The sequence below is a fragment of the Hemiscyllium ocellatum genome, chromosome 10, assembly GCF_020745735.1.
Source record: "Hemiscyllium ocellatum isolate sHemOce1 chromosome 10, sHemOce1.pat.X.cur, whole genome shotgun sequence".
Taxonomy (NCBI): domain Eukaryota; kingdom Metazoa; phylum Chordata; class Chondrichthyes; order Orectolobiformes; family Hemiscylliidae; genus Hemiscyllium; species Hemiscyllium ocellatum.
The window spans coordinates 43,189,037-43,217,008 of NC_083410.1; the positions used below are offsets into that span (position 1 = coordinate 43,189,037).

Sequence of the window (27,972 nt, forward strand, 5' to 3'; positions counted from 1 at the left end):
TTGCAGGGAAGTATAAACAATAGGGAGTCTCAAGTAAATAATTGACAAAGTTAAATCAAATATGATAGTGATGGCAGGGTGCATGTTGTGTTGCTGCTGCAACATGTGGAAGCTGCTGGACACCAGTGTGATCTGGAGTAAATGTTTGCAGCTCGGGGAACTTTGGACCTATGTTGAGGAGCTGGAGTCTGAGCTGCAGACATTGCAACATATCAGAGAAGAGGAACATTACCTGAACACTTTGCTCCAGAGGACAGTCACACCTTTCAGAACAGGTAAAGTTCGCCTGTGACCAGAAACTGGAAGGTGTGACTGATGCTAAGGCAGGTATGGGGACCAAGAAGCCTCGAATTCAGGAGCCTCGACTTCTGCAATTGTCCAGCAGTTACAAGATTCTTGCATGTTGAGCAGGTGAAAGTGGAGATTGCAGGATAGGTGAGCAAACAGACTACAGCATCCTGATACATGGATTCATTCAAGTGGTGGGAAGAAATAGAAATGCAGTTATGGTAGGGTACAGTATAATTAGGTTAATAGATACAGTTTTCTGCAGCCATGAGCAGGGGTCCTGAAAGCTATGCTGCCTATCCAGGTTCAGGACAGCTTCTCAGGTTGGAGAGAAACTTGGACTGGGAGGAGAAGGATCCAGGTGTCATTGTCCACGTTGGTATGAACAGCATCAGGAAGATTGTTTTAGGCTGCTTATCAAAGGAAACATATGCTGGCATTTGGCTGATACTGGGGAGGTGGGGGGTACAGAGGAACTATTTTAAACTTGATGGGCTGAAAGGCACTTTCTTTGCTGTAGCCCTGTGTGCCTCTATGAGAGATTGAATAGATTCATGTACTTGTTGAAACATAGAAGAATGATTGAAACATACATGATTCTTAGGGGACTTGATAGGTTAGATATGAGAAGGTTGTCTCCTTTTGTAGCAGATTATAGGAGCAGACAGCATAATCTCAGAATAAGGGATCATGCATAAACATAGAGATAAGGAGGAATGTCTTGTCTCAGTGGTGATGAATCTGCAGAATTCATTACCACAAAGGACTGTTGAGGCTAGGTCATTAAGCATATTCAAGGCTAAGACAGACAGATTTTTAATTAGTAAAGGAATAAGTGTTATTGGGAAAAGGACAGTAAAATGGAGTTGACTGCGATTGGATCAGCCATGATCCCATTACATGGTGGAGCGGACTCAATGGGCTGAATGGCCTACTTCTGCTTCCATGTCTTATATTTTTATGGTTTCACAGTGTCAAGGCAGCATCTAACATCAGTTAATTTACCAACCTCCTCCAAGTTTTTCAGTTTAATGAATTCTGCATTCTTGAATATTTTCCAGATCAATAAATTTCACAGTGAATGTAATTGGAGGATTCTAGAGATATGTCTACAATTCTCCTATGTTGTTACATGTCGTCAGTGATATAAAACAAATTAAAGACATTCTTCAATATCTGGCTGGAGCTAACTTATTCCAAATCTTCTCCTCACTGACAAAACTTGAAAATATCAGAATAATGTTCCATAAACTACTTTATGACAGTAACATGTGATAAATTAGCAAATGATTAAAAATTTTCCTGAATAGAAAGCTTTTTAGTTGCAGTCACTGGCCTTCCTAAATTAACTTGGTTAAATAAGTATATTTTGAAATGACTCCTGTGGAACTATATTTAAAACATGTAAAAAATGAACTTTCAGCAGTCACTTCTCTTCGGCAAGCCTTTAGTTGAGCTGCACTAGTGAATAAAACCCATAAATGCAGACTATAAAATGCAGCCAGCAATACCCAACTTATGTATTATACTGTGCATGGCTGAAAGTCATTTCGGCCCAACAGGAAAGAGCACTGAATACACACGTTTCCACACATGCCTAGAGCTCCACTCCCTGGTACTTTTTTTGTTAGGAGAGTGAGCTTAAGTGTCCACTTGCTCATGACGTTAGGAAGATTCAATACTAAGATGATAAAGTGCTCAGAAGTTGCAACAGATCACTTGAACATGGATGAAATACAAACAAAATTGTGCATCTTCAGTTCAAATTCCTCAGAGAACAAGACAGTCAGGACAGTTCCAAATTTCCAGTCACATAAAAGATTCAATCTAAATTTCATTCACTGAATTATTTCAGATGGTTGTTTAACTATGTTGCTATACCACCCGTTGTTGTTTATAGGGATGTCACGGGCATGGGGTTGGGGTGGGGGTGGCAAGGCAAACAAACATTTTTATATATAGTTTCTATGCTCTAAATGCATTTTTGTCCTTGAAATGAGGTTTAGAATATCACCTGTTTTGGGGTGTTTTACAAAATATATAAACCCTAAGATAGTTGCATATTTTTGATAACAGGCAGCAGCAATCAGAAATACCATCTGTAATCAAGCTTTCTGCCTAAGGCAACCACTGCAACATAATCAAATCATTCAATAAAATGGCACTCATAGATTGGATCTAAGCCTGCTTCCACAAGCCAGCAAATGTTTTCATTGCTGCTGTCAACTGTGTGATACTGTGCTTTATAACAAAAAAAATTGGACAAGAATGCCATACAACATTGCAAACTTGCATAGGAAACCTGAAGACTACATATGCTTGTAAATGCAACCCTTGTTTAATTGGTGTTTTTCAAAGTATAGTTTAATTATGATCTATTTGTAGTGACTAATTTAATGAATAGCTGTTTTTATTCTGTGGGATTCCAAAACTTCTTATCTGTATGTTTTGAAATTTCAATCCAGCACTTTCTTTGTCTATAATTTGGATGACAAGTTTGCAAAGATTGAAGTCATTCTTTGTTTAGATTACATGAGATTCTGGGAATCTTACCAGAGTTTTAGGATATTTTATAAATCCTTCTGTGAAAATCATAATCCAATGGTATTTTAGGAATTTATACTCGAGTTACAGAAATTATATTCTAAATAAGAAGAAACTTTATTTTAAATCTGAGAAATTATTTAGCATTGTTTGTCTAGGAAGTACAAATATATGATAAGTTATCAGATTGTAAAGCAGCACCTATAAAACAGTAAATATTCTCTATCATGTATAGAGTACACCAGCAGCTAGAAGCTGCTGGTCACAACTGTTGTCTAAAATGTTAAAAATGTCTCCAGAGCCAAATAATAATGAAGAAAAAAAAGTGAGGAAAATTAGTTGGAAGAAGGTTCACAGGATGGAATGATGGCTTGGAATTTCCTGGAAAGTTTCAGTGAAATTATATTGCAAAATTGGAAGTGTGCCAGATTTTTCCAAGAAAATTTGTGCATAGCTGATTAGCACCAGTTTACCGCTGATACATCATAATGTGCAAATTGCCTCAATTACTTACAACACTTCTGAGATAAAGCTGCCAAAACTCTCTGCTGCTTATTTACATAGCTCCATTCCATGCAAAACACCAAGCCCCACACAGAAAATATATCAGTGCAAAAGGACACCATTCGGCCCACTGTGTCCGTACTCTTTGCTCTCTGTGCAACAGACCAGTCATGCCCATTACTCAGTTCTACAGATGCAGCTTATTGCATTTAAATGCCTATCCAATCTCCTTCTGAAATAACTTATCTTCCATTGTAAGCAAAAAAATCATTGTCATTATTACTTGCTACATTAAAAACATTTCTTTATCATGTACCCCTTGCACCACTCGCCCAAAACCTTAAGTCTGTGTCTGTTGGTCTTCCTACCATCTGCTAATGTCCACTTCATCTAAATTAGTTACAATAATTTACTCCTTAATCAGATTGCACCTCAATCTCCTTCACTTCAATTCTTGTTTCGCCCAGCTAAACTCGTATCTAAAATTCCTCATCTCAGGTATCACTCTCTTAAATCTACTTTGGATCCTCTGTCCCTCACATTTCCTGGACTTATGCAACAAAATGAAATACCCTGGAGTAGAATGAATGGCAAGTATTTAGGAATCTGATATTGGCATAAATGGAAATTCTGGAGTTTGACCAGGATTTTCCTCATAATTTGAAACAATACACCTGCCAAGAGGTAGGTGTATTATACCTAACCAAAGTGTTGTTCCCCGGACATCTGAAATACTTTAACAGTCCCCGCATTTAGAAAGGTTAAAACTGTTGAAAACATCCTCCCACTCTGCATAACCATGTCCTATGTAATGCTGGGAACCATGAAGCAGCAGGTGGAGGCAGAAGGCTCCAAAAAAGAGGTGAAATGGCAGAAGATAACACTTTGTTATTTCACCTGTTGATAGTGCTGCATTTGCACTTGTTTTATGCTGATTCTAACAGTATGCCTTACACACCAGCGCTCCACAATTTGGACCTACATTCTACAGCATGGTGAGTGCAGAAACCAGCAGGGGTTTTGATGTGGGTTAAAGTCAATCTAGGAAATGCCAGCATAAAAGAGTTATTTCTGGAAAGTGAACCAGTTGATTGTGTACTTCCTTAGGAAGTGGTGAAATTACAGGTTTTGAACAAATACAGTATTGAAAAAAAATCATTTCCTGAGGAATCCTGACTTGACTTTCACCAGTGCCAGCTGCCTTAAAGTGGTTACAAATAAAAGGCAGCAGGTGAAGGGGCTCTGGAAAGGAACCCCTGGCTGGGTGGGAAAGGCTGAAAGGTGGACTTTCAACATCGTGTTGTCTTTTAAAAGGAAGATGTGTCTAAATGCCTATTCAACAATCACTTCTTCCAGCCCCCTTCACTCCTGCTTGAACTGATACAAGAAAACAGGAGGCGGTGTCAAGTAGCTGATGTCTAACACATTTTATGACGGTGCCCATTGGAGGCGAGAAGTATACACTTAGGAAAAAAAACAAAATTGCAAAGTCCGTGGCTCATGAAGCTTGGAACTCTGCCGGCCCAGGCTATCGTTGGGCTTTCAGTGAGTAACCACACAGCTCGCCGGCCTCAGGGGGGAGAAGCTGGAGTCTATGTTCGGAGTTTCTCATGTTGTATATCACATGCGCGGTAAGCACTAACCCCCACCCCCATCCCGTTTGTTTTGAAAGTCCTGCACCTTCATTCCGTGAACTGAAAGCACTGGATCACTTTCTGCCTGTTCACCGGAGCCAGGCGCACAGAGCACTGAGGCTCAGACTGGGACACTGCTGTTCCCTGCAAAAAAACATACTCAGTCCTGGGGCAGTGCAAGCTCTGCACCACCACCCAGGCAGCAGATTGGAGATTGGAACAAGTCATTTGCACTCTGGAGTTTTGAACCTGGAACACACAGCATGCAAAATCGGAGCAAGAAGTTACAAGTTTAGCACCATGTGCGCCAAATTCTGAGGAATTATAGGGAAACCTTGTATTTACATAGCGCTTTGTAGGACATCCCCTCCCCATTACGCTTTACAGCTAAGAAAGCGATTTCAGTCTACAGCACGGGTTTGCATTTGAACAAAAGCACTTACTTTCACTCTCAATCAGATTTCCCCACCCACCATAAAAATGAGTTTGAGAATATTTATAAGGAGAGAAACATGTCCATAAACGTGAATTGAAATGAAACAGCTCACGGGCTCCGAAAGGTTTGAGATTTGCTTTCGGGGCGACTCGAAGTATATCACCATGTCAGTGTCTAGCCTCGATTTCTCATTTATTATCCCAAGCGCCTTTCCCCTTCCGAGGCTGCATTCATATTCGGACCCAACAACTATTTCGGGCCAGTCTTCTTCACCAAGGTAACCAAGGCAGAAACATCATTGAGTCAAACCACATTCCTTCCTCGTTGTTTAGAAATATCGAGGAAGGTGCCCTCCAATAAACAGCAAGATGTAAATTCACCTGCCAATTGAGACATGATTCAGGGCATTAAAGGCAACCTTTTTTTGAGTTTTTAAAGAGGGAAACGAATGCCTAAGCTGTTCTGATACCATCGTTATTATCTCACCACTATCCCTTTGACCCAGTGCTGGGGCGGAATGGTGTTGGCGTTCAGCCCAGGCTGAGAGTCTGACAGTGTTTCTGTAACGGCCAAGGATATCATTGTATGTGAAACTGGACCCTGAGGATTGTGAGGCAGGCCACTTCCGTCCTTTAACCGGGTGCAAAATGATTGGACGTGCACGTGTTCCGGACAGAAATAGCCATCCCACTTCATGGGGGGGGGGGGGTAAACTCGGTTGTGAGGAGCTGTGGTATCAACTGATAAAAGCCTGGTCTAATAATTGTTGACATTGACCATGGTTACAATCCTGAACCGTGGGAATACCTCAAATTTCGACAGTTGTCCAAACTATATTGCGCTGTTAATAGGATAGGTCATCAGCTATTGAACACTGAATGGGAACTTTTTCAGGGACAAAAACAAGCATACCCATGCATAGTCTGCAACGATTCTACGGGTTGGTTTCTGGTGCGGACCTCCTTGAAAAATCTCCTTTGACAATTTAGGGATGTGGAACAGATTTTTATAGATTTTCTACGTACGTTCTTCACACAATCCTTCTGTTAAGTTAACCACGGGAGAGCAGCAACATTTCCAAGCCAAAAAATATGTAATTTTAGTTAATTTAAAAATAAAGGTTGTCTTTTTTTTTAAAAAAGCGTGGATTTCCACATTCTGTATCAGAAACGGACAAGTGCTGGGCGAAATTCTCTCAAGTAAAAGTTGCAGAGGGTCGTTCAGCACTGAATGGGTTAATTGGTAGCTGGCGATCAGATGTGTATCCCTGAGCCTGCCTGCCGTGTTTATTTACACAGCACCTGTCTTGAAATTTCACCATTTCCACTGAAGACAGCAGCTTGGAGATTGTCTGATTAATATTTTTAGATAGGATTTCCGCGGGGCATCAGCCGAACCCGGTTCGTGGTCAGGCGACCGTGCACACTGCCCACAATCCAATTTACCGCTACAGGAAAATAAACAACTCAAGAGAGGAGAGAGAGGGGGAAAAAAAAACTGTCCAGTCAACGCAGTTGTGCCCTGTTCAAACTGTGGTGTTCAAATAGGCGAATACTTCACATTCCTCATGTGTGTATATCTAACATATTACATAATGATAGCACGAAAGCAAACTGCCAACTGAACGCTTTTGTAAATTCGGTTGTACATGCAAAAACGTTTAAGTCTTAAAGAGGAATGACATCCCTTTTTGTCGACACAGGTTTGGCATTCCAACTATCAGTGTCTTAAATAAAGCATTGCCAATCTTACATCTTGAGCCAAACTGGGGCGTTTTTGAAATAAGCAGATTTATATAAATACATTAATCCCCGTCGGCTGACAAAAAGGGATACAAACTCTTTTAAGTTGCTGCTTTTGCTTACTTTCAGGGTAGCTAAATGGGTTCATGTCAATCTTGTAAACTTCTTTCGCGTAATATTCCTCTTCGCTCCTCTCCCGTTCACAAGTCGCTGCCCTCTCGTTCGCTTTCTCAAGAAGCAAATCCCTGGTGCTGTTGTAAATCGCGATCACCTCGTTGGAGACCTCCTCCGGCTCCGGGTAATGTTCCGGGGGGTTGGTGAGTTTCAGCTTGCTGAGGATTTGCCCACGGATCGCCTCGATCCGCTTCTTCATGAACTGCTCCATGTCGAGGGTGTTGCAGGTCGATAAGCAAGCGGCGATCATTGCAAAATCCAGCGTGAGAAAAACCGTGAAAATGGAGTAGTGCATTTTCAAAGCTGGGCAGTTGGAAAGTTGAAGAGAGAGAGAGAGCAAGAGAGAGAGAGAGTGGGTGGTAAGGGCCAGGGAAACGAGAGAGTCAGCTGCAGCTTGTGACCGTCACGCGAAAAGAATCAACAAGTTAAATATTTACAATAAAAGAAAAAAAACATAAAGAGGAAAGGCACTTTTTGTTGCTATTGTTTAACCTTGATTCTCAAGTCCTGTGCAGTTCAGTGACTCGCTTTTGGGTGCAGCTGCAGTCCAGGCGCTAAAAACTGCTTCTGCCGAGGCTCAACACACCTTCACTTCATCGCAGTCCCGAGGAATTCTTTCAACTTCTCTCTCTCTCTCTCTGTCAGTCTCTGCTTTCTCCAGTTTTGAAAAAAGTCAATAAAACAGCAGCTTTATTTTTCTCAGTTGAATTCTCCTGCGGTCCAGGGTGAAGTTAAAGGGGGAAGAGAATCTTACACACGGGGGGGAGGGGGTGAGAATAATTAATTTGTCAAAAAAAACTGATTCCAATTTCTTTAAAAAAGAGACTGGCAAGAAGTGGAAAAAATTGATGTATATGAGAAAGAATCTTGTCCTTGGCAAACCGTTATTTTTGCTGCTCCATCCTCTAGTCTGACAGCCCAAGCGGGGAGTGAGTGAGTGAGTGAATGAGTGAGAGAGAGAAGCACAGTCTGTACAGTGTGCGTGTCAGTGAGCGACTTGCCAGCAGATAACATCAGGCTGCACAGGGAGACCTTTATAATGTCTCACTTTACCACGTGTTGCCTCCATGGAGTGACGTGGGGCTCCGGCCGATGGAAGATTTTCCTGATTTTGGTTCGCGGGACTTACTAGCGCTCCGTCTCCCCCCACCCACATACACACACATACACATTCACTCAACACCCCACTCCGTTCCTGGCCATCGGAGTCACATTTAGATTGTCCAAAGCCAGCTTTCCTGGGGAGAGAGAGAGACTAGCCCACCGAAGCCAGTGTTGAATGACTCGGCTGAAGCACACTGTAGTAACATTGTACATTAAATTATCTATAGAGTTAGTGTCGACTGTCCTTCCGGGGAATTTGATACAATTCCACCCCCTTCCCGGTCATTCACAACAGATAGATCGGAATATTTTTCTGTGAGGTAAGATTGCACAGTTGTTTAACCCTCCACAGTCAACGCGACAGCCACATATTGGGGGAAGGGTATGTGTGTGTTGTTACTGACTCGTTTGTCTAAAAGCTTGTCCCTCTGTAGCATCGATAGATGTCTGCACCCTTCCCGATCCCCCACCGAAGTTGCCACTTTGGAAAACCCGACCAACGATTTTCATTTTGCAGGAACAATGGATTGTCAGAAATTACACAGGAGATGGGGATTAGGGGTTAAAGAAAGCAGTTCGTGCTTATCACCTTAAACATGCGTGCTGTTAAGAGTCCGTGCTGACCGCGAACCCGGTCTGATTTTTCAGGATCCTCAAGCGCTATCACTCAGGAAAATACGCGCCCTTTTTTTGTTGTGAGTTTCCAAAGCACGGGCACGGGATCAGAGAGATTTCCACACAAACTCACTGAAGATGAACTTCTGCTTTAAGCCAAGTGAGTCATGCTGAGAGATGAAGACTGTCAGGAAGACCTGGCTCTTCTCTCACCATCCTGTAACTTTTCCATTCAGGGACATATTACACACTCCAAGTGTTATTGTGTGGAGTTATGCACAATCCTTGCAGATACTTCGTAAGCATTTTAACATTAAAAGGAACAGGCAACCCAGTTGCTCTGTTGTCTCATTCCAAACTTATTCGACTTCTTGTAACTAATATTTGCTCTGAAAACTAAAACAAAGCACAAACTCTCCTCGGAAAACACGGGACTTGGTGAAGCAATCATCAAAATATAAGGAATAGAAGTGGCACTAGGGCCCAGGGGACGCCACTTTCTCTGACTTTCTTCGGAATAGCTTCATGACAGGCAATTGTAGCCACTTGAGAAACGGTCTACCTAAGTGACTCAGAAAATTAGAATAGACAGTTGGACGGGTAGTCCGGTTTCTAAACCAACACACAGTTGGACAAATATTTCCACGTCGTAGGGGAAAATGAAGTGATTCAGACTCGGCAGCACCGCTGGAATTCTCCGACCGAAACGTGCAGTGAAGTAAAGCGTACAGGTCACACAAAGTAAATACCAGTTCCGCCAGCATCGCCCTGGGGTTCCCAGCATTTAACGGAACACATTAGTGCTTCTAACTCACTTGCTGCCAATGGAGAGCAAGAAAGGGACAAATGTTTTTTGAAGCGTTTTTACACATCTCTCTTGCAGTAAAAGTAACAAATTCATTGTAGTGCTGATAAAGTCTTGAAGTAGATCATAGTATCCAACTGTCAATATTTGGACGCAGCACTAAGGCCGTGGTAATGCCTGACTGTGGAAACTGAGTATCTACACAGGTGGATGCTCACTATCCAACAGCTGAAGACTTAACGGGGAATGAGTTATTGCAGGTGTCCTACTTCCTCCATCAACAAGCCTCACTGGCCTTTTCTCTCATTACTCTGGATTCCAGCGATCCCTCTATTTCTAACCCCATTTCCCTCCATAACTTCATAATCGCTGGCTGCGGGTGAGCGGTTAATGGTTGCTAGGCGCTGTAAAGTGCGGTTTCTGTCCAGGATACAATGAAACATAACAAACAGGACTCTGGATCAACGCATCTTTATTAATTTGATATTACTTTAACCAAAATTAATTCTTCTTCTAAAATTCCAGATTTTCGACCTTTCCTTCTGAAGGGACCTGTACCCTTCAGTGGAATATATGGATTTGTAATAAGATTACATTTTAACAAAATCTTTGGAAAACAAACAACGCTTTATTAAAGAGGCAACTCGTTCCCATATACAACATCTATTGCATTCACAGAATGAGCATTACTCTAGTTTGGTTTGTGCCAAGTAGTAAGGATGAGAGCAGGGTTCATCGGGCTGAATCACTTTTCTCTGCAACATCACCATTCGCCTCTTCATCACTCTCTTTATCCCAGTCTTTCATTGTAGCTCCCATCATGAAGTCATCGCGTAATATGTTCCATGCTGCACTGTCTTCTGATTTAACTTTAACCTGAAATAGACCACATAATAAAATATAATCAAAAGCACAAATGAGTATACATGATTCACTTTTTCACCAACTCGGATACTCATCTGATGTTTTTTTTTAACCCCCAGGTGCTGGGTCATTAGAATATTTTCTGGCACACCAGTCAGATACAGAGCATGGCTTTAATAAGCCCTTTGAAACCAGATACAATATTTCTTTTGATCTCTGAACCAAATTCCCTTCATGTGCTACATTACCTCATATGGCACAAAGCTGGCTTTAAGGAAGTTTGATTTCTGTAATATTGATCTTTACTGGTCGAGTCAGAGGTCGTTATCGTGCTACTAATTCATTCTTTTACGCTCGATTGGTTCAAGCGGAAGCAATCTCGTACAACATTTCCTATATTTGTCTTTAAAACCAGAGGCATCCGGCTCAGTAGTTGCAATCAGTCGAGAGTTCCCCCTCAACTCCCTTTCCTTAGGAGTTACTATTTATACAATAGCTGTGTAGAATTTTACAACTGGCTCTGAGAACAGAATTCCGATATATTAAAAGGATTAAGATAGAGTTGGAGCGCCACTCTGAGTTCCCTCTCTGCATTACACGATTTAACCAACGACTTCATCCGCCCAGTACCTAGCGCCAAGGCAAGTAAAGGGTTTTACAGTCAGTTAGAATTCACTGCACAAACACTGACACACACAGCTGAGTTTTGTTTTACATGAAAGTCGTATATACAAGTGTGTTTGAAAGAAGCACGAAAACTAAAAACAGCAGCTAAAGTATAACCCTGTTATTGCAAGATACTAGCTTCGAACATTCTTACCCACCTACTACTGAATGAGTAATGAAGCCTTGGTCCTTAGTCTGATCAATTTTTTTAAAGAAGTCATTCTTTCGATGCAAGGTTCAGAAGAAACCTTTAAATTGGCACCCATCAAGAGTTATATGTATTGATGTAAATTAACAGTCAAATAAATGTCCCTTGAATTTTCCGGTCAGGATATTTGAGATGTTCCTTTGAACTTTACAAATCGACAATGTCCTACTGGTACAGTCACTTGCTCAGGATAACAAACATTGGAGTCAGCATTAATATCTTCATCTTATGACAATGAATTCCATGCGATTGAGGTATGGTTTAGATTAGGTTCATTAGGATTCTGCCAAGGAATGCTAAGTTACCAGGTGGTGTCAGATCGAAGTATGTTGGGGTTGTGTAAGAATTATAGCTACTGTGCAGTCAACAGGGATCTCTGTGAAAGTGTGAAATTTATAACCGCAGAAAGTCATATAGTGACTGCACCTAGCATGTGGAAAAGAAATTTCAATCATTATTGTCATTAAGGATTCAAGAACAACAAGAGCTACAAATTTACAAAAAAAATCAAAATTCAAGAATGAGTTTAATGTTCCAATAATCAGTTCTCTAATTATGGCTAGAGTTCAGTCATGGGCATAATCAAAATTCCAAAATAAACAAACTTATCAAGAGGACAAATCCAAGTAGGCCCCTCCCTTACAGGCATGATCTCTTCCTCCAATATGCTTATGCCTTCACTTTCACTGTCAGCCCTCCAATTTCCATTGTGCCCAGATAGTGAATGACAATGGGCTCTTCTACTCCCAAAGATATCACAATCTAGTCAGATCCTGTCTTCACACAAGTACTATTAAGCTGGGATTGTGCACCATTTAGACAGGAACACAAAATTATCAAGAGCAGGAGTTATGGTGAATTTTCTACACTATCCAAAAATTAACATCCAAGTGCTACCTTCACGGCACCCAGTGCAGATCAGATCTTCAACCTTGGACTTTGAATCATTCGGAGTTAGAAGGTAACATCTTCATTCTCTAGAATAAGGATGCTCAGCCTCATAATCTTTACAGATACAGAATCCAAGCCTTCTACACTTCCTTCAAATCTTCCTGGTTTTGCTGGGATACCTACATGACCATAATTTTTTTAAACTTGTATTCACTATTTCCTTTCCTAGAAATTAGATCTTTGAACAATGGAATTGCAGTTCAATCATTTAAGCATCTCAATGAATATTGGCATTCAGAATATTATGAGCAACAAGACTTGCTGTACAAGTACAGCTAAGAAGTTGCTGTCAAAGTTGCCCTACTGCTCCATAAGCTTCATTATACCAATACACCCATAGAGTCAGCATTAAAATATACATATATGAAGGGTACCCGCTAAATATGTTAGAGTCGAGCATTTTAATGATGCAATATATTTAAACTGGTAGCAAAAATCTCTCTGGCTCTAAACATTTCGAACTGGGAAACTTATTCAGATTAACTGTTTAAAATGTAAAAATGTTTAAACCTTTGTGTTGCTCAATCTTGCTATTTTGCATCTGTACATCATTTTACACTGCATTACATACTCTTAATTTACAATGCCTGATTTAGCCAGTCTCAAATAAGCGTTCTTCAATCTGATTGATTAAAGGTATGCTGCTTTGCAACATGAATGTTGCTTGTCCCAGATCCACTGTGGAGAACAGCATACTGAAATGGATTTCTAATTGCTATGTGTGGTTCTGCATAAAAAAAAAGTCAAAGGTATAGGCTGCTATCAGCGTTAGAAAGCCAGTATCATCCTTTGGCTCCTGAGAGCCAAGAACCACTTTTTGTTCTGAAGCAAACATTACTTTACAGCAATAAGAAAACTTTACCTGGAATACCACAAGTTCAGCATTTGTTTTTTAATGTAGTGGTTGAATCTAGGCGAAACACTGAATAGAGGAAAATCTCTTTCTGGATTTCTGCCTCCTCTGTGAAATTTCAAACTCAGACCTATGTAGGAAAACCTCTTGCAAGAATTTCCACCATTAAACAATTTTAAGAGTTTATTTAATGTTTTCTTTTCACAGAAGCATGTATTAAATTGCAATGTTAATTATACACACTGATCTGATGGAAGGAAAATAAGGACTGAACACAATGAAGAAACTATGAGTGGTTTGATCTGTAGTAGCTGCCAGTTCCAGATTGCTTAGTTTGAAGGAAAAAAATGAACAACATAATTGGGTGGTTCTGCAGTGCATGCCCACTGGTAATTGGAAAATTCCTATCTGTCAAGCAAATAGCCTTGGTTTATGATTACCTGAAAAATCCCATTGACAAATGCAAAACTTGGTTAACATTTTTTTAAGCCATAGATTTTCATACCGCACAACATATTTTAATTAGATTTTTCAATGACAAGAATAGTAATTTTACTGATCTCCTGGAGCATATTTTTTCCAATAGTTTCGTTTGTTTTATGGCTCGAAACTTGACATTCTTTCCTTTCTATCAGGATCTATGCCAAAACTTCATGAACAGATCAAATGCAAAACACATCAGTTGAAGTTGCTCTGATCAGCAGCCAGTTACAAGACATTTTTTTTTCTCTTGCTGCTGATCGGAGAGGCCGACCACTACAACTCACATTAAAACCATGTGTGAAGCCAACAAAATGGAAGAATATCTCCTACCTAGCAAAGTTCATTTCTTAACAGCTAAAGAAAGCCATAAACAACTTGCTTAAGCACAACAATCCTCAAATTTTGTTCTGTATTAAAATAAGTCAGTTTCTTTTAATAAAATGAAAAAAAACATGAATGGATTACTCAATGCTGCTGCTGATTAGTGAAGCTTCAAGCTTCACATTCAAAACCGCTGACTAAGCTAGATCCAGGCTCTCAGGTTGGGACAAAACTAAATTTCTATTTTTATTAGAAGTTGTATATCAAACCTGTAAATGCCAGAAATACTCAGGTCAGGTAGCATCTATGAAGAGAAACAAAGTCAATTTTGCAGATCAATGCGCTTTCACCAGTTTGAGCCACTGTTAACTGAAGGATAGGTATTCAATATCTGTCTATAGTTGTTTTCCTACTATGTATCCAATTAATGTTGGACTCTTGAAATTAATAACTAACAAATAACCCACAACTGTATTCAATTTTGGAATCACTCCTTCAAGATTAGATCATGTTTTGAAGTTGTGGGTTTTCTATAACTTTAAGGGAGCTGAAATTTCTGGCTAGCACAAAGTGTGCTGAAAATTTTAAAATGTAACATTTTGGTTGAAACACATATCTGCTTCTGTCTTGCCAGGATAAAAAAAACAAATTCAAAATTCGACCAGTTTAAATGATGCCCCAGATACAAAAGTCCAATCGAATTTGAATCTTACTATTTTGGATGACATCAAACCAATGAAATGATCTGATGTTTCGGGGCATAAATATCAAACATTTAAACAGTTAGCCGCAGCAGTAAAGAGCTGCCAGCACCAATAAGACTGCTTGCAGAAAGATCTGCTCTCTGAAAGGTACCTTTATCTATCAAAGACCCGGGAAGCAGAATCCTCAAGAAGAAGAAATGACTACAGAGATACAGAAAAGAAACAAAAGCTTCCTGGTTTTGAAATAAGCTTTTTTCCCCCAAAAGTCTTAGTTGGGAATTTTTTTAATTGGACTAGTATTGTAGACAAGGAGGTAAAAGACAGGTTTAAGAGAAAGGAGTTGCAAATATTTAATATTCTCTGTTAGACTTAAAAGAACAAAGTTGTTAATTTTTACTTTAAATAGTGATTTTTGAGATAGTTCTTTGCCTCTCGAATTTTAAGATTACAACACCGGGTGAACTTTTTCTATGTCACTGGTTTAAATTAGTTTGGGGGCTCGTCCAGAATTTGAACAGTTTGGGTCTCAGATTCATGATTTGAACAGGTTTAGACAGATTTGAATAGATTTGGAGTTTGAAAAAGCAAAGTAGATTTAAACACTTGCAGGTTAGTGTCTTAGATCTTTGAATAAAACATAGGTGAGACAATTTGTTTAATTTTGTTGACTTGTGGTTGAGTAAATGGTAAGTGAGAGAAATGGCTCTAAAAATGCTAAAGAGGTTCTGGGATTTGAAGATGATTCTCAAATTTCCAGGAAAGTTTAGAAGGAAAGAAAGAAGCCATATTTTTAGAATTAGTAAAGAAGAGATTTGGGTTCAACCCAAGGACAAAAGTAAAGCTGAAATTCTAAGAGAATTACTCAAATACTTAGGTGTATCAAAGAAACAGACAAGAGCAGTAGAGGTAGAAAAAAATTAAATTACAATTGAGGAAAATGGAGTTGGAAGATAAACAAAGAGAGAGAAAAAGAGAGAGAGAGAGAGAATTTGAACTTGAGAAGTTGCGACTTAATCAGCAAAGTCAAGTTAACAGGATGGACATTAAAAGAGAAGTTAGTCAGATATATACATATGTCAAAGCTCTGCCATATTTTGGTGGGAAAGATGAAGCCTTCGTTAATTCATTTGAAAAATTGGCTACACAAATGGAGTGGTCCAAGGATTTATAGGTAATACTAGTTCAGACTAAACTGGTAGGCAGAGCCAGTGTGGCATTAGCCTTGCTGCCAGATGAGGGAGTCAAGAGATTATGAAATAGTTAAACAGGCTATTTTAAGTGCTTCGGAATTGGTACCAGAAACATATAGACAGGAACATAAAGGAGGAACCAGGTCATACTTATGTTGAGTTCAAAAGAATTAAACAGTCATTTTGATTAGATGTGTGCGTGCTTTAAAGAGAGATAGGACCTATGAGACTCTAAGGGAGATTATTCTGCTGGAGGTGTTTAAGAACTCACTTTCAGAGATGGTAAGAATTCACATGGAGGAACAGAAAGTTCAGGAAGTGAGAAGAGCAGCAGAATTAACAGATGAATGCATGTTGGTGCATATGACAAGCTTCTGGCCAGAATCATCCTGCGAGGGATAAAAGTTCAGAGAAGGGGAGAGATCCTACACTACAAAACACAAGAGTAGAGAACACCGATAAGAGTTTACCACAGGTTAATATAGAAGTTGAAAGGGTGGAAAGGAGCGACAGGCCTCAGGTGTTGCCACTGTGGTAAAGTGGGACACACAAAGTCACAATGCTGGTCGTTAAAGAAAGGCACTGGGGAAAAGATGTGGTAAAATAAGCTATGCCAGTAGCAATAGTGAGGGCAGTAAAGGAAACACCAAGAAGAGCTGAGGAATTGCAGGAGAGTACAGGCAGGGGCAGGGACTGGGTACGGAATCAGTACCTGATCTCTATGATGAATGTGCCTCTGTGTATAAAGTTTACTCAGAAAGAACAGGGAGAGAAAGACAACTAGTTATAATTTTGACAGATACAGGATCTAATCAGTTGCTGATAGCAAGAGATGAGTGAATATGCACTCTTTCTGATCTGTTACCCAAGACTATGATAATTTGTGGGATAAATGAACAGAAATTTAGCATTCCCCAATGTTAGATCAGGTTGGAGTGCCAACTCAAGACTGGGGAAGTTATAGTGAGAGTGATTGACAGTGTCAGTTCCAGGAATTCAGCTTGTTCTTGGAAATGATTTGGCAGGATCCTTGTTGTGGAGAAACCCAAGGAAAATCAAGAAACTGAGGAGTTCAACAGAAATATCCTGGTATTTTCTCAGACTGTATAGTAACCAGATCCCACTATCATAAGTCACAGCACAAAGGAAAAACTAAACAGTGAGATGAAGGAGTTGAGGTTCAGTTAGCAGACACTGTTTGATGCAATGGTGCAGGAAAATCCTGAACAGGCAGAGGGTCAGATAGAAGCATTTAGTCCTGAAAGGTTAAGGGACTTAAAACAGCAAGACAAGACAATAAAAGGTATATATGAGGATATATACTCCGAAAAGGAGGCAGAGAATATTCCTGAGTGTTATTATCTGAAAGTTAGAATCCTAAGATAGCAATGGAGACCATGGCAGGTGAGTGCAGAGGAGAAATGGGCCAAAGTGCACCAGATTGTGTTGCTGGCAGCATATAGACAGGTGGTGTTATGGGTAGCACATTACGGGTACCTGTAGGAGGTCACCTAAGGGTGTACGAAAGACTCAGGCTAAGTTATAAAAACATTTTTATTGGTCTGAAATGCACCAGGATGTGGTTAACGTTTGCCGTAAGTGTCATACATGCCAAATGGTAGGTAAGCTACAGGCGGTAATAAAACCAGCACTTTTGTTGCCAATACCCGCATTTGAAGAACTTTACACACAGGTTATAATTGATCACGTAGGTCCTTTACCGAGAATGAAAAGTGGGAATCAGTACTTGTTAACCATAATGGATGTGTCTACCAGATTTCTGGAGGCAATTCCATTACTGAGTATCAAGGCAAAAAGAATGGGAGAGGAGTTAGTAGATTTCTTCAAACAGTATGGACTACCCAGAGAGATTCAGTTGGACCAAAAACCAAATTTTACTGCTAGGCTGTTTGATGTGGTTGTGGATAGCTTAGGCATACAGCACTTTAAATCCAGTGCGTAAATCCGGAATCCCAGGGAACTTTAGAAAGGTGGCATCAGATCTTGAAGACCATGTTGACAGCATACTGTCAGGATTACCCAAATGATTGGCATAAAGTTATCCCATTTGTATTGTTTGCCATTAGAGATTCCCCAAACAAATCTACTCAGTCCACTCCCTTCGAATTAATACCCGGGCATGAAGTGAGAGGCCCTTTAAAATTAATTAAAGAAAAGTTGATAGGACCAAAGTCGGAGATCTCACACTTAGATTATGTATTGGAGGTCTGGGAGAGATTAAATCGAGTAGGCAAGTTAACTAAACAGCACCTAAAGAGGCCACAGCATAGAACGATGCAGGTGGCAGGTAAAAGCTCTGAGACTTAGATGTTTTCCTGAGAGGATGACATGTTACCAAGGAGGTCGCTTCAAAGCCAGGTTTAGCGGTGCCTGTCAAATTGAGAAAAAGTTGAGTCAGGTGAACTATCCAGTAAAGAGTCCAGATAGGAAAAAAATAGTATCGGGTATGTCATGTGAACATGCTGAAATCATATTATACTGGAGAGAAAGAAATGGAGAAACAGGTATTAGTTACTGCCCAACAAGTGAGGAATCAAGTCCAGATGGTGTGGATTTTGATGTGCCTCATAGTAGATTAAAAAATGAAAAAGTCCTTGAGAAGTGGGATATTTTGGAAAACATCTGTCTCAGGAGCATAGAATGCAGTTGAAAGATTTGTTACTGCGGTATAAGGACATATGTAAGGATCAGCCGGTAAGACTAATACATGAAGTGGACGGAGGGAATACTGCTCCAGTAAAACAACACCCCTATTGGCTTAATCCTTTCAAAACCAGACAATCCAGGAAGAGATGGAGGCCATGCTCGACGAGGACATCATTGAACCGAGCCACAGCGAGTGGAGTTCGCTGATCATCTTAGTTTCCAAATCAGATGGGACTCAACAATTCTGCGTGGATTATCGTAAGCTCAACACCATTACAAAATAGGACTCATACCCAATTCTGAGATTGGAGGACTGTATTGAGAAAGTTGGACACGCCAGTTACATCACCAAGTTGGACTTATTGTGTGGTATTTTTATCAGAGACAGCAAAATAAATTTTTGCATTTGTAGCCACAAATGAGCTATATCAATTTAAAGTGAGATCCTTTGGAATGAAGAACGCACCTGGCACGTTCCAAAGACTCATGAACAGAGCTGTGGTGGGGTTAACAAACTGTGCAGTCTATTTGGACGATGTAGTGATCTTTAGTAAGTCACATGGTACAGTTGGCAGAGCTCTTTGAACAACTATGAAAAGCAAAACTCGTGATAAACTTAAACAAAACTAAATTCACAAAAGCAGAGTTGATGTTCTTGCAACATAACATCGGTCAAGGAAGGTTGACCTCACAAAATGCAAAGACGAAGGCCATCGAGGAACTTCCATGACCAACCTCAAAGAAAGAGGTGCTTCGATTCTTAGCACTCAGCGAATTCTATCGAAGTTTGTTCCAAACCTCATCAGTGTAGTGGCACTGTGAACTGATTTGCTGAAGAAGAACACAGTTTCGGTAGACAGAACAATGCCAGGAGGAATTTGACCATACGAAAGCAACATTAACCACCGCACCAGTTTTAGCTTTTAAAGTTGTGTAATGACATGAGTAAAACTCTCTACTGAATTTAAACCAGCAACACAGAAAAGGTTTGTCCCGTGCAGTGATCTGTGAAAGTTCAAGAGGCCAAAGGTCACTATTTAAAGTAAAAATAAACAACTTTATTTCTGAAAGTATAACAGAGAATAATTAACTAACAACTATTTACACACCTTTCTCTAATCTATCTTTTACTTTCCCCTTTCACAATACCAATCGGATAAAACTCCCGATTAAGATTTACCAAAAATTGAAATTTCAATACCAGTCAGCAGTCGAATCTTCTCTTTGTATCTTCCTCTGTCTTCTTATCTTCTTCTTTTTAGGGATTATGTTTCACAGATCACTGATCGATAAAGGTACCTTTAAGAGAGCTATTCTGTGAGCAGTCTGCATGTATTGGCGGCTTGGCAGTTCTCCACCAACTGTTTAATTTTTCCCAGTCTTATACCCCCAAAACATTAGGTTGTGTCATTGGCTTTTAATACTGGCAATATACTAAATTCAAACTTGACTGGAGTTTACTATTTTTGGGGGTATAATTTAAACTGATCGGCCTAATTTGAATTTGATTTTTTGTGTCTCCAGGCAACCAATTATGCTAGCTGCTGGATCAAAAGGTTACATTGTATCTTTTTCAGAACACTTGGTGCTGTCAGGTAGTTCTGTTAGCGTCTAATTTTCTTAAAGGTACAGTACACCCACATCTTCATAACAGTTGTCATTGATGCTAGTGACACAGAAGTTGGAGCTGTACTGCTACAGGAAGATGATGATGGGATTGAACTGCCAGTTAGTTACTTTTTGAAGAAACTCAACATTCACCACAGGAAATACTCCACGATCAAAAAATAACTATTGAGTTTGGTACTGGCCTTACAACATTTTAACGTGGACATCACAAACAATGTATCAAAGATGGTTGTGTACACAGATCACAATGCTCTGCCATTCTTAGAACGCTTTAAAGACAAGAATAGGAGACTATTTTGTTGGAGTCTTATGTTAGATTTTAATTTAAAAATCGTACATGTCGTGGGTCGTAAAAATGTAATCTCAGATGCATTTTTTAATATATATCACACACACACACACACACACACACACACACAAAGAAGTTATAGAGAACTTAGATTAAAGTTATGTTATGGTAATGTGTTTAAATTATAGAAAAGAGATGAAGCCACCTTTTCATTATGATGATTCACTTTTTCTTAAGGGGGGAGTGTTATGAAATTGTGGATGTACTGTACCTTTAAACGTGCTGACATTTCTGGCAAGCACAAAGTGTGCTGAAAATTCGAAAAAGTAACATTTGGGTTGAAACACATATCTAGTTCTGTGTTGCCAGGATACAAATAACAAATTAAAAATTCAGCCAGTTTGTATGCCCAGATTGATTTTGAATCTTACTATTTTGGATGACATCAAACCAATGAAATAATTTGATGGTTAGGGTATAAATATCAAACATTTTGAACAGTTTGCTGCCGTGGCAAAGAGCATCCAGCACCAACAAGACTGCTTGAGAAAGATCAGCTCTCTGATAGATACCTTTACCTATCAAAGACCTGGGAAGCAGAATCCTCAAGAAGAAAAAGACAGGATTACAGAGAACTGAAAGCTGCCTAGTCTTGAAATAAAAAGTTTTTAAAAAAATTCTCTTTGTCAGGGTTTTTAAAAATCGGATTATTATTGTAGAGGGGGAGGTAAAAGATAGGTATAAGAGAAAGGAGCTGCAAGTAGTTGTTAGTTAATATTAGAGTCAGAGAGATGTACAGCATGGAATCAGACCCTTCGGTCCAATCCGTCCATGCCGACCAAATACCCCAACCCAATCTAGTCCCACCTGCCAGCACCCGGCCCATATCACTCCAAACCCTTCCTATTCATATACCCATCCAAATGCCTTTAAAATATTGCAATTGTACCAGCTTCCACCCCTTCCTCTGGCAACTCATTCCATGTATCACCCTCTGTGTGAAAACGTTGCCCCATAAGTCTCTTTTATATCTTTCCCCTCTCACCCTAAGCCTATGCCCTCTAGTTCGGGACTCCCCGACCCCAGGGAAAAGACTTTGTCTATTTACCCTATCCATGCCCCTCATAATTTTGTAAACCTCTATAAGGTCACCCTTCAACCTCTGACGATCCAGGGAAAATAGCCCCAGCTTGCTCAGCCTCTCCCTACAGCTCAAATCCTCCAACCCTGGCAACATCCTTGTAAATCTTTTCTGAACTCTTGCAAGTTTTTTTTAGATTAGATTACTTACAGTGTGGAAACAGGCCCTTCGGCCCAACAAGTCCACACCGACCCGTCGAAGCGCAACCCACCCATACCCCTACATTTACCCCCTACCTAACACTACGGGCAATTTAGCACGGCCAATTCACCTGACCCGCACATCTTTGGACTGTGGGAGGAAACCGGAGCACCCGGAGGAAACCCACGCAGACACGGGGAGAACGTGCAAACTCCACACAGTCAATTGCCAGAGTCGGGAATTGAACCCGGGTCTCTGGCGCTGTGAGACAGCAGTGCTAACCACTGTGCCACCGTGCTTCACAACATCTATCTAACAGGAAGGAGACCAGAATTGCACGCAATATTCCAACAGTGGCCTAACCAATGTCCTGTACAGCCGCAACATGACCTCCCAACTCCTGTACTCAATACTCTGACCAATAAAGGAAAGCATACCAAACGCCTTCTTCATTATCCTATACTTGCGACTCCACTTTCAAGGAGCTATGAATCTTTTAAAAGATAAAGTTAATTTCTACTTTAAATAGTGACTTTTGGGATAGTTCTTTGCCTCTCGAATTTTAACAGATTACAGCACATGATGCATCTTTTCTGTGTGGTTGGTTTAAATTAGCAGAGGAGTTTACCTGTGTCTTAACAGTCACACAACAACTATTCAAAGTCTTTCATAACAGCTTGTAATCTTCAACATTAATTTTGAGCAACAATTTGGAACAAAACCCAGTCTTAGAAGGGATGCGATTCAACATAATAAAAGAAAACCATTGCTAAATGAAGAATGAAATAACAAGACGTGTCATAGAATTGTAAACTATGGAAACAGACTCTTCAGTCCAACTCGTCCATGCCAACCACATATCCTAAACCAACCTAATCCTATTTACAGCATTTGGCGAATATCCCTCTAAATCCTTCTTACTCATGTACTCACCCAGATGCCTGTTAAAATGTTGTAATTATACCAGTGTTCACCACTTCTTCTGGCATCTCATTCCATAGACGCACCACCCTCTGTGTGAAAAAGTTGCCCCTCAGGTCCGTTTTAAATCTTTCTCCTCTTACTTGTAACTAAGTCATCTAGTTTTGGACTCGTCTACTCTGGGAAAAAGACACTGGCTATTTACCCCATCCATACTCATGATTTTATAAACCTCAAAAAAGTCACCCCATCAACCCCAATGATGCAGGGAAAATCGTCCCACCCTATTCAGCGACTATCTACTGCTCCAGCTCTCCAATCCTGAAGAACATCCTTGCAAATCTTTTCTGAACCCTTTCAAATTTAACATCTTTCCGATAGCATGGAGACCCCAAGTGATTGTAGTATTCTAAAAGTGGCCTAAACAATGTCTTGCACAGCCACAATGTGCTAACCCAATTGCTCTACTCAATGCACTGACCAATGAAGGCAAGTGTACAAAATGCCTTCTTCACTATCCGGTTTACCTGCGACTCCACTTTCAAGGAACTATCATCTGCACCCAAAAGGTCCCTTTGTTCAGCAACATGCCCCAGGGACTTACCACTAAATTTGTCCGGCCCCAATTTGCCTTACCAAAATGCAAGACCTCACACTTATCTAAATTAAACTCGATTTGCCACGCTTTGGCTCATCTAATCAAGGTCCCATTTTACTAAGCGATAACTTTCTTCATTGTCTCCTACACCACCAGTTTTGGTATCATTTGCAAACTTACCAACCATACTTCCTATATTCACATCCAACTCAAGAAACTCAGCAGGTCTGCTAAAATCTGTGTAGACAGAAACAGAATTAATGTTTCAAGTCCAAGGCAACTCTCTCTCAGCTCTGAAATTCCGAAGTAGTCATACTTCCTTTTTGGCCTAAAACATTAACTACTTCTCTCTTCACAGATGCTACCAGATATGCTGAGTTTCTCCAGCACTTTGATTCAACTGCATTTCAACATGCTGTTGAAAAATGTCTTAATGCCTGTGCAACAAGAGCTTTTAAATAATGAGGTGATTAACCAGATTATCTGTTTTTAGGTTCTTTTGGGTCAGGGTAGATTAGCAGCCAAGATACCCTGCAAGAACGGCTCATGGTAAGCTGTCATTTGAATGACATATCCAACAACATACCATTCCCCAAGTATTAGACTGACAGTAACCTAGATTATTTGATTAAGCCCTGGAGTGAGACTTGAACACAAAGCCTCTGACATAGCAGAGTTGCTACCAATTGCATCATACTAAGTTGATACAGGAAACATACCTGTAGCATTACAAAGCAAATGCTGTTGCTCGAGATTAAAAGCTCATTTAACCACATAGATGTCCAGAAGGTCCTAAGATCAAATTGAAATTTTACCAGAGCAATTAGTTTTAAAATACAGCTTCTATTTGTCACAGTTTTTAAGCTGTTCTACTCCTGTGAAGCTTAAAAGGCAACACTGATTTTATGAAGTATCTTCAATCTAAAATCATACAAAGAATTATTTTTGAAATGTTATAAATGTAACAACTGGAAAAAAAACGATCAGTTCATTTACTTTCAGTGGTGCTACGAGTTGAGGAAAGAATGTTGGCCAAGACAAAACAGTGTTTCTGCTTATCAATCATTGCCATGGGATCCATAACTTTCATTTAAGCTACCAAACAAGGGGATTGTGGTGAGCTTAATGTCTGAAAGAATGATTTACAGATGGTGAGGCTATTCTCCTACCCAGTCTATACAACATGTTTCTTCAACTTTTTGACAATGATTTCTGGTATACCCAGTAAGGCAAAGTCGTAAAAATGTAGTAGTTTCTTTTTGTACATGTTATTTGTTGCTGAAAAGATGTTAGGGTGTTGTAAATAAGAGAAACTATACAGCTCTAAAGCACAAAATATATAATCTATCCTGTTAGATAGGCTGATGATTAGAAATCCGATAATTACTAAACCATTCATGGTTTGCTCTCATATTCCAAAATTAAATTCAAATTTGATTTGCGATTGGAGTCTACTCATCATGTGTGACCTAAACACATGGCTCTGAGGACAACAGGAATGTCTCAACTTTAATTTCTGTTGAGTACATGTAAACTTGACGAATATCACATGTTCTTGTAGCGTTTCACTGGGGCTTTTGATGGTTCTCATGTTTGAAACCATTACTAGGCAGTCCCAGAACTGAAAACCTTTGAGCAATTCCATCTTTGCCTGGAACTCAAGATATTTCAATAATCTTCATAGGTTAACTAACAGTAAACTTGAAAGGATTCAGAAAAAATTTACAAGGATGTTACCAGGGTTGGAGGATCTGAGCTAAGGGAAAGGCTGAACAGGCTGGGGCTGTTTTCATTGGAGCATTGGAGGCTGAGGGGTGACCTTATAGAGGTTTACAAGATTATGAGGGGCATGGATAGGATAAATAGACAAAGTCTTTTCCCTGGGGTCAGGGAGTCCAGAACTAGAGGGCATAGGTTTAGGGTGAGAGGGGAAAGATATAAAAGAGACCTCAGGGGCAATCTTTTTCACGCAGAGGGTGGTACGTGTATGGAATGAGCTGCCAGAGGATGTGGTGGAGGTTGGTACAATTGCAACATTTAAGAGGCATTTGGAAGGGTATATGAATAGGAAGGGTTTGAAGGGATATGGGCCGGGTGCTGGCAGGTGTGACTAGATTGGGTTGGGATGTCTGGTTGGCGTGGATGGGTTGGACCGAAGGGTCTATTTCCATGCTGTGCATCTTTATGACTAGGCTATCTTATGCCACCATAAATATTACGTTTTCGAAAGTGAAGAGTGATTCATGATGATCTTACTCAAAATGTTGTAAATCTAGCACTAAATAGATTTTGTTGTTTATAGTTCATTCTAGGTTTTTCCCTAACTCACTAAATGATCAAGAAATCACAATTCTGATAATAAGCTTCATCGTTCATATTTGATTTAAGAGTTTCTTTGGCATACTTGTACTCTTAAACAAGATGTTCCTCTGCTTGATATCTCTCAAGTTAAACTTTAACAGAATCCTTTAAATATTGCTTCAACTTAATGAACTTCAACTGTATTTTCTTGCAAACCTACTAAATCTTTAAAGAAAGCCTGCACCTGTCTCTCTAGAAGCTAGTGGTAAGTTTGGAATCTTGATACATTGATTTTATTACCTTTTCACATTCATTTAATATCATGTGCAACAGCCTGTTGTGTTGGATGTATGGATCTTTCCAAAGGATTTGCCTCATCTTTTCATAAGCACAAATAGAGTGGACAGATGATATGAATAGCCAGACTCAAGCTCACCAAAGGAGCTGCTAATAAAGTCGAAAATGATACAGTCAGAAATCTGACACATTTCAAGCAATGAACCAAATCATCTCATAACAAATACGCAAATGTCACAGAACATTCTGGAATTGGAACAGTATTTAGCTGTTTATATTTATACCTTTTAGTCTTCTCTTGAGATTATAATGAAATCTAGACAGTAAATTGCAATGAGGCAAAAGTTCATTCGATTCTTAAGGAACTAGTGAATAACACTTGCTGTTCATTTCCACTAAGAAATAACAGATGGTATTGAAGTGAAAACAAAGGAAATTCTATTTGCATACTTATTAATACAACTGACGTCTACTAATTAGAACAACCACAGTTACTAAAAATGGAGTTTGGCAAGTTCTACTTAAGTGCTGCATCCACATAATTATTACAAAGCATTTATTTGTACCAATTATTACACATGCTAATAGCTAGTCAGATACTGGCTAAAGCAACATGAAAAAAAGATGAGCAGAAAATAAAAAAAAAGTCAATTTGTCAACTGCTTTTTTTTTCCAAAATCAAAAGGCTAATTTAACTAAATGACTCACTACTTTCACATAATGAACAGTTTTCTTGATGCAATCACTTAGGCACCAATAGGTTGGCCAATGCAAGTACAATATATATACTTATTTGTTTAGATTCTGTTGAACAGAAAACAAACAACAGACACATTGTGCAATTTGAGTCCTTGGCTTAGTAGCTGGCTAACCATGAATTCGTTGAAAATTTACTTAAAGCCAGCTGGATTTCATATTGTACAAGAATATTACGCAACACACTATTCGCTTCACCTAAAAGAGTGATATAGTTTCATACATTTGTACACTACTTCAATCATTTTGAACACAATTTTCTATCAAATTAAATATACGTTTGTATCAGATGCAAAAAAACAGTATTACTGAACTTTCCTTCATTACTGGAGAAACAGCCTCATGGAAACTTATGGAACGAATGTAAGATGAGCAATTCAACCAAATGGCACTTAGTACTCCATTAGCCCTTCAACCAGCAGGGTACTTAACACTACAATGACTTCTGAGTTCCTATTCAGAGCTGCTCCTTTCAGAAACCAAGATGGATGGGCAGAACTTCAAATGCTGGCTACCCATTTTGTGTTTAAAAATAAGTAATTAGCAATCCAAAGTTTAGCAGGGACACTGAAACCCATTTGCCTGTCTCAATCAAATTTCAAGAAGCCTTTAATGGACACTCAACACTTCTGCCTAAAACAGGCAAGAAGGTCTTTAGCTAAGCAAACTGAGGTCATGTGTCTGGTATAGAACATTTATAGGATGTTTAAAAAGAAAGGGGTGGAGCAGCAATATGTACACAAGTTCCTTCCCTCATAGCAGCAAGACAACCAAGCAGTAATCCTTAAAGTGATTACTGGAAGCCACTCCAAAAAGTTGTTGTACATTTGTTTTTAAAAAGAAATGGATCCAGTAGGAATACTGTCTCAAATCTTCCAGCTCAGCCTTGCCACTCCTCAGTAATCATAATCCCTACCCCTCCACAGGTCAATCTGTGCCTTTTTTCCATGTTGGAAATGAATAATCCAGCCTGTTGGAAGCCCACAGTTCACAAACACAAAATAAAACTGGAATAGGTTTGGACCTCCATACTGTCACTTTGGCTGAGAACATTGGACCTCCATACTGTCACTTTGGCTGAGAACATTGGACCTCCATACTGTCACTTTGGCTGAGAACATTGCTGATATCACATCACTTGATGCC

General features: G+C 39.7%; 2 protein-coding genes across 2 annotated transcripts in view; both read right to left on the bottom strand.

The window, feature by feature from the left end:
• Window positions 1–8,316, bottom strand: part of tgfb2 (transforming growth factor, beta 2) — a 99,135-nt gene extending 90,819 nt beyond the window's left edge. The window contains exon 1 of the mRNA XM_060831452.1: window positions 7,272–8,316. Within this exon, the coding sequence (XP_060687435.1) occupies window positions 7,272–7,617 (346 nt within the window). The 5' untranslated portion in view covers window positions 7,618–8,316. The remainder of the gene's footprint in view (window positions 1–7,271) is intronic.
• A 2,138-nt stretch (window positions 8,317–10,454) lies between these two features.
• The window catches only part of rrp15 (ribosomal RNA processing 15 homolog), a 37,228-nt gene continuing 19,710 nt past the window's right edge, over window positions 10,455–27,972 (bottom strand). The window contains exon 5 of the mRNA XM_060830888.1: window positions 10,455–10,722. Coding sequence (XP_060686871.1) covers window positions 10,579–10,722 — 144 coding nt within the window. The 3' untranslated portion in view covers window positions 10,455–10,578. The remainder of the gene's footprint in view (window positions 10,723–27,972) is intronic.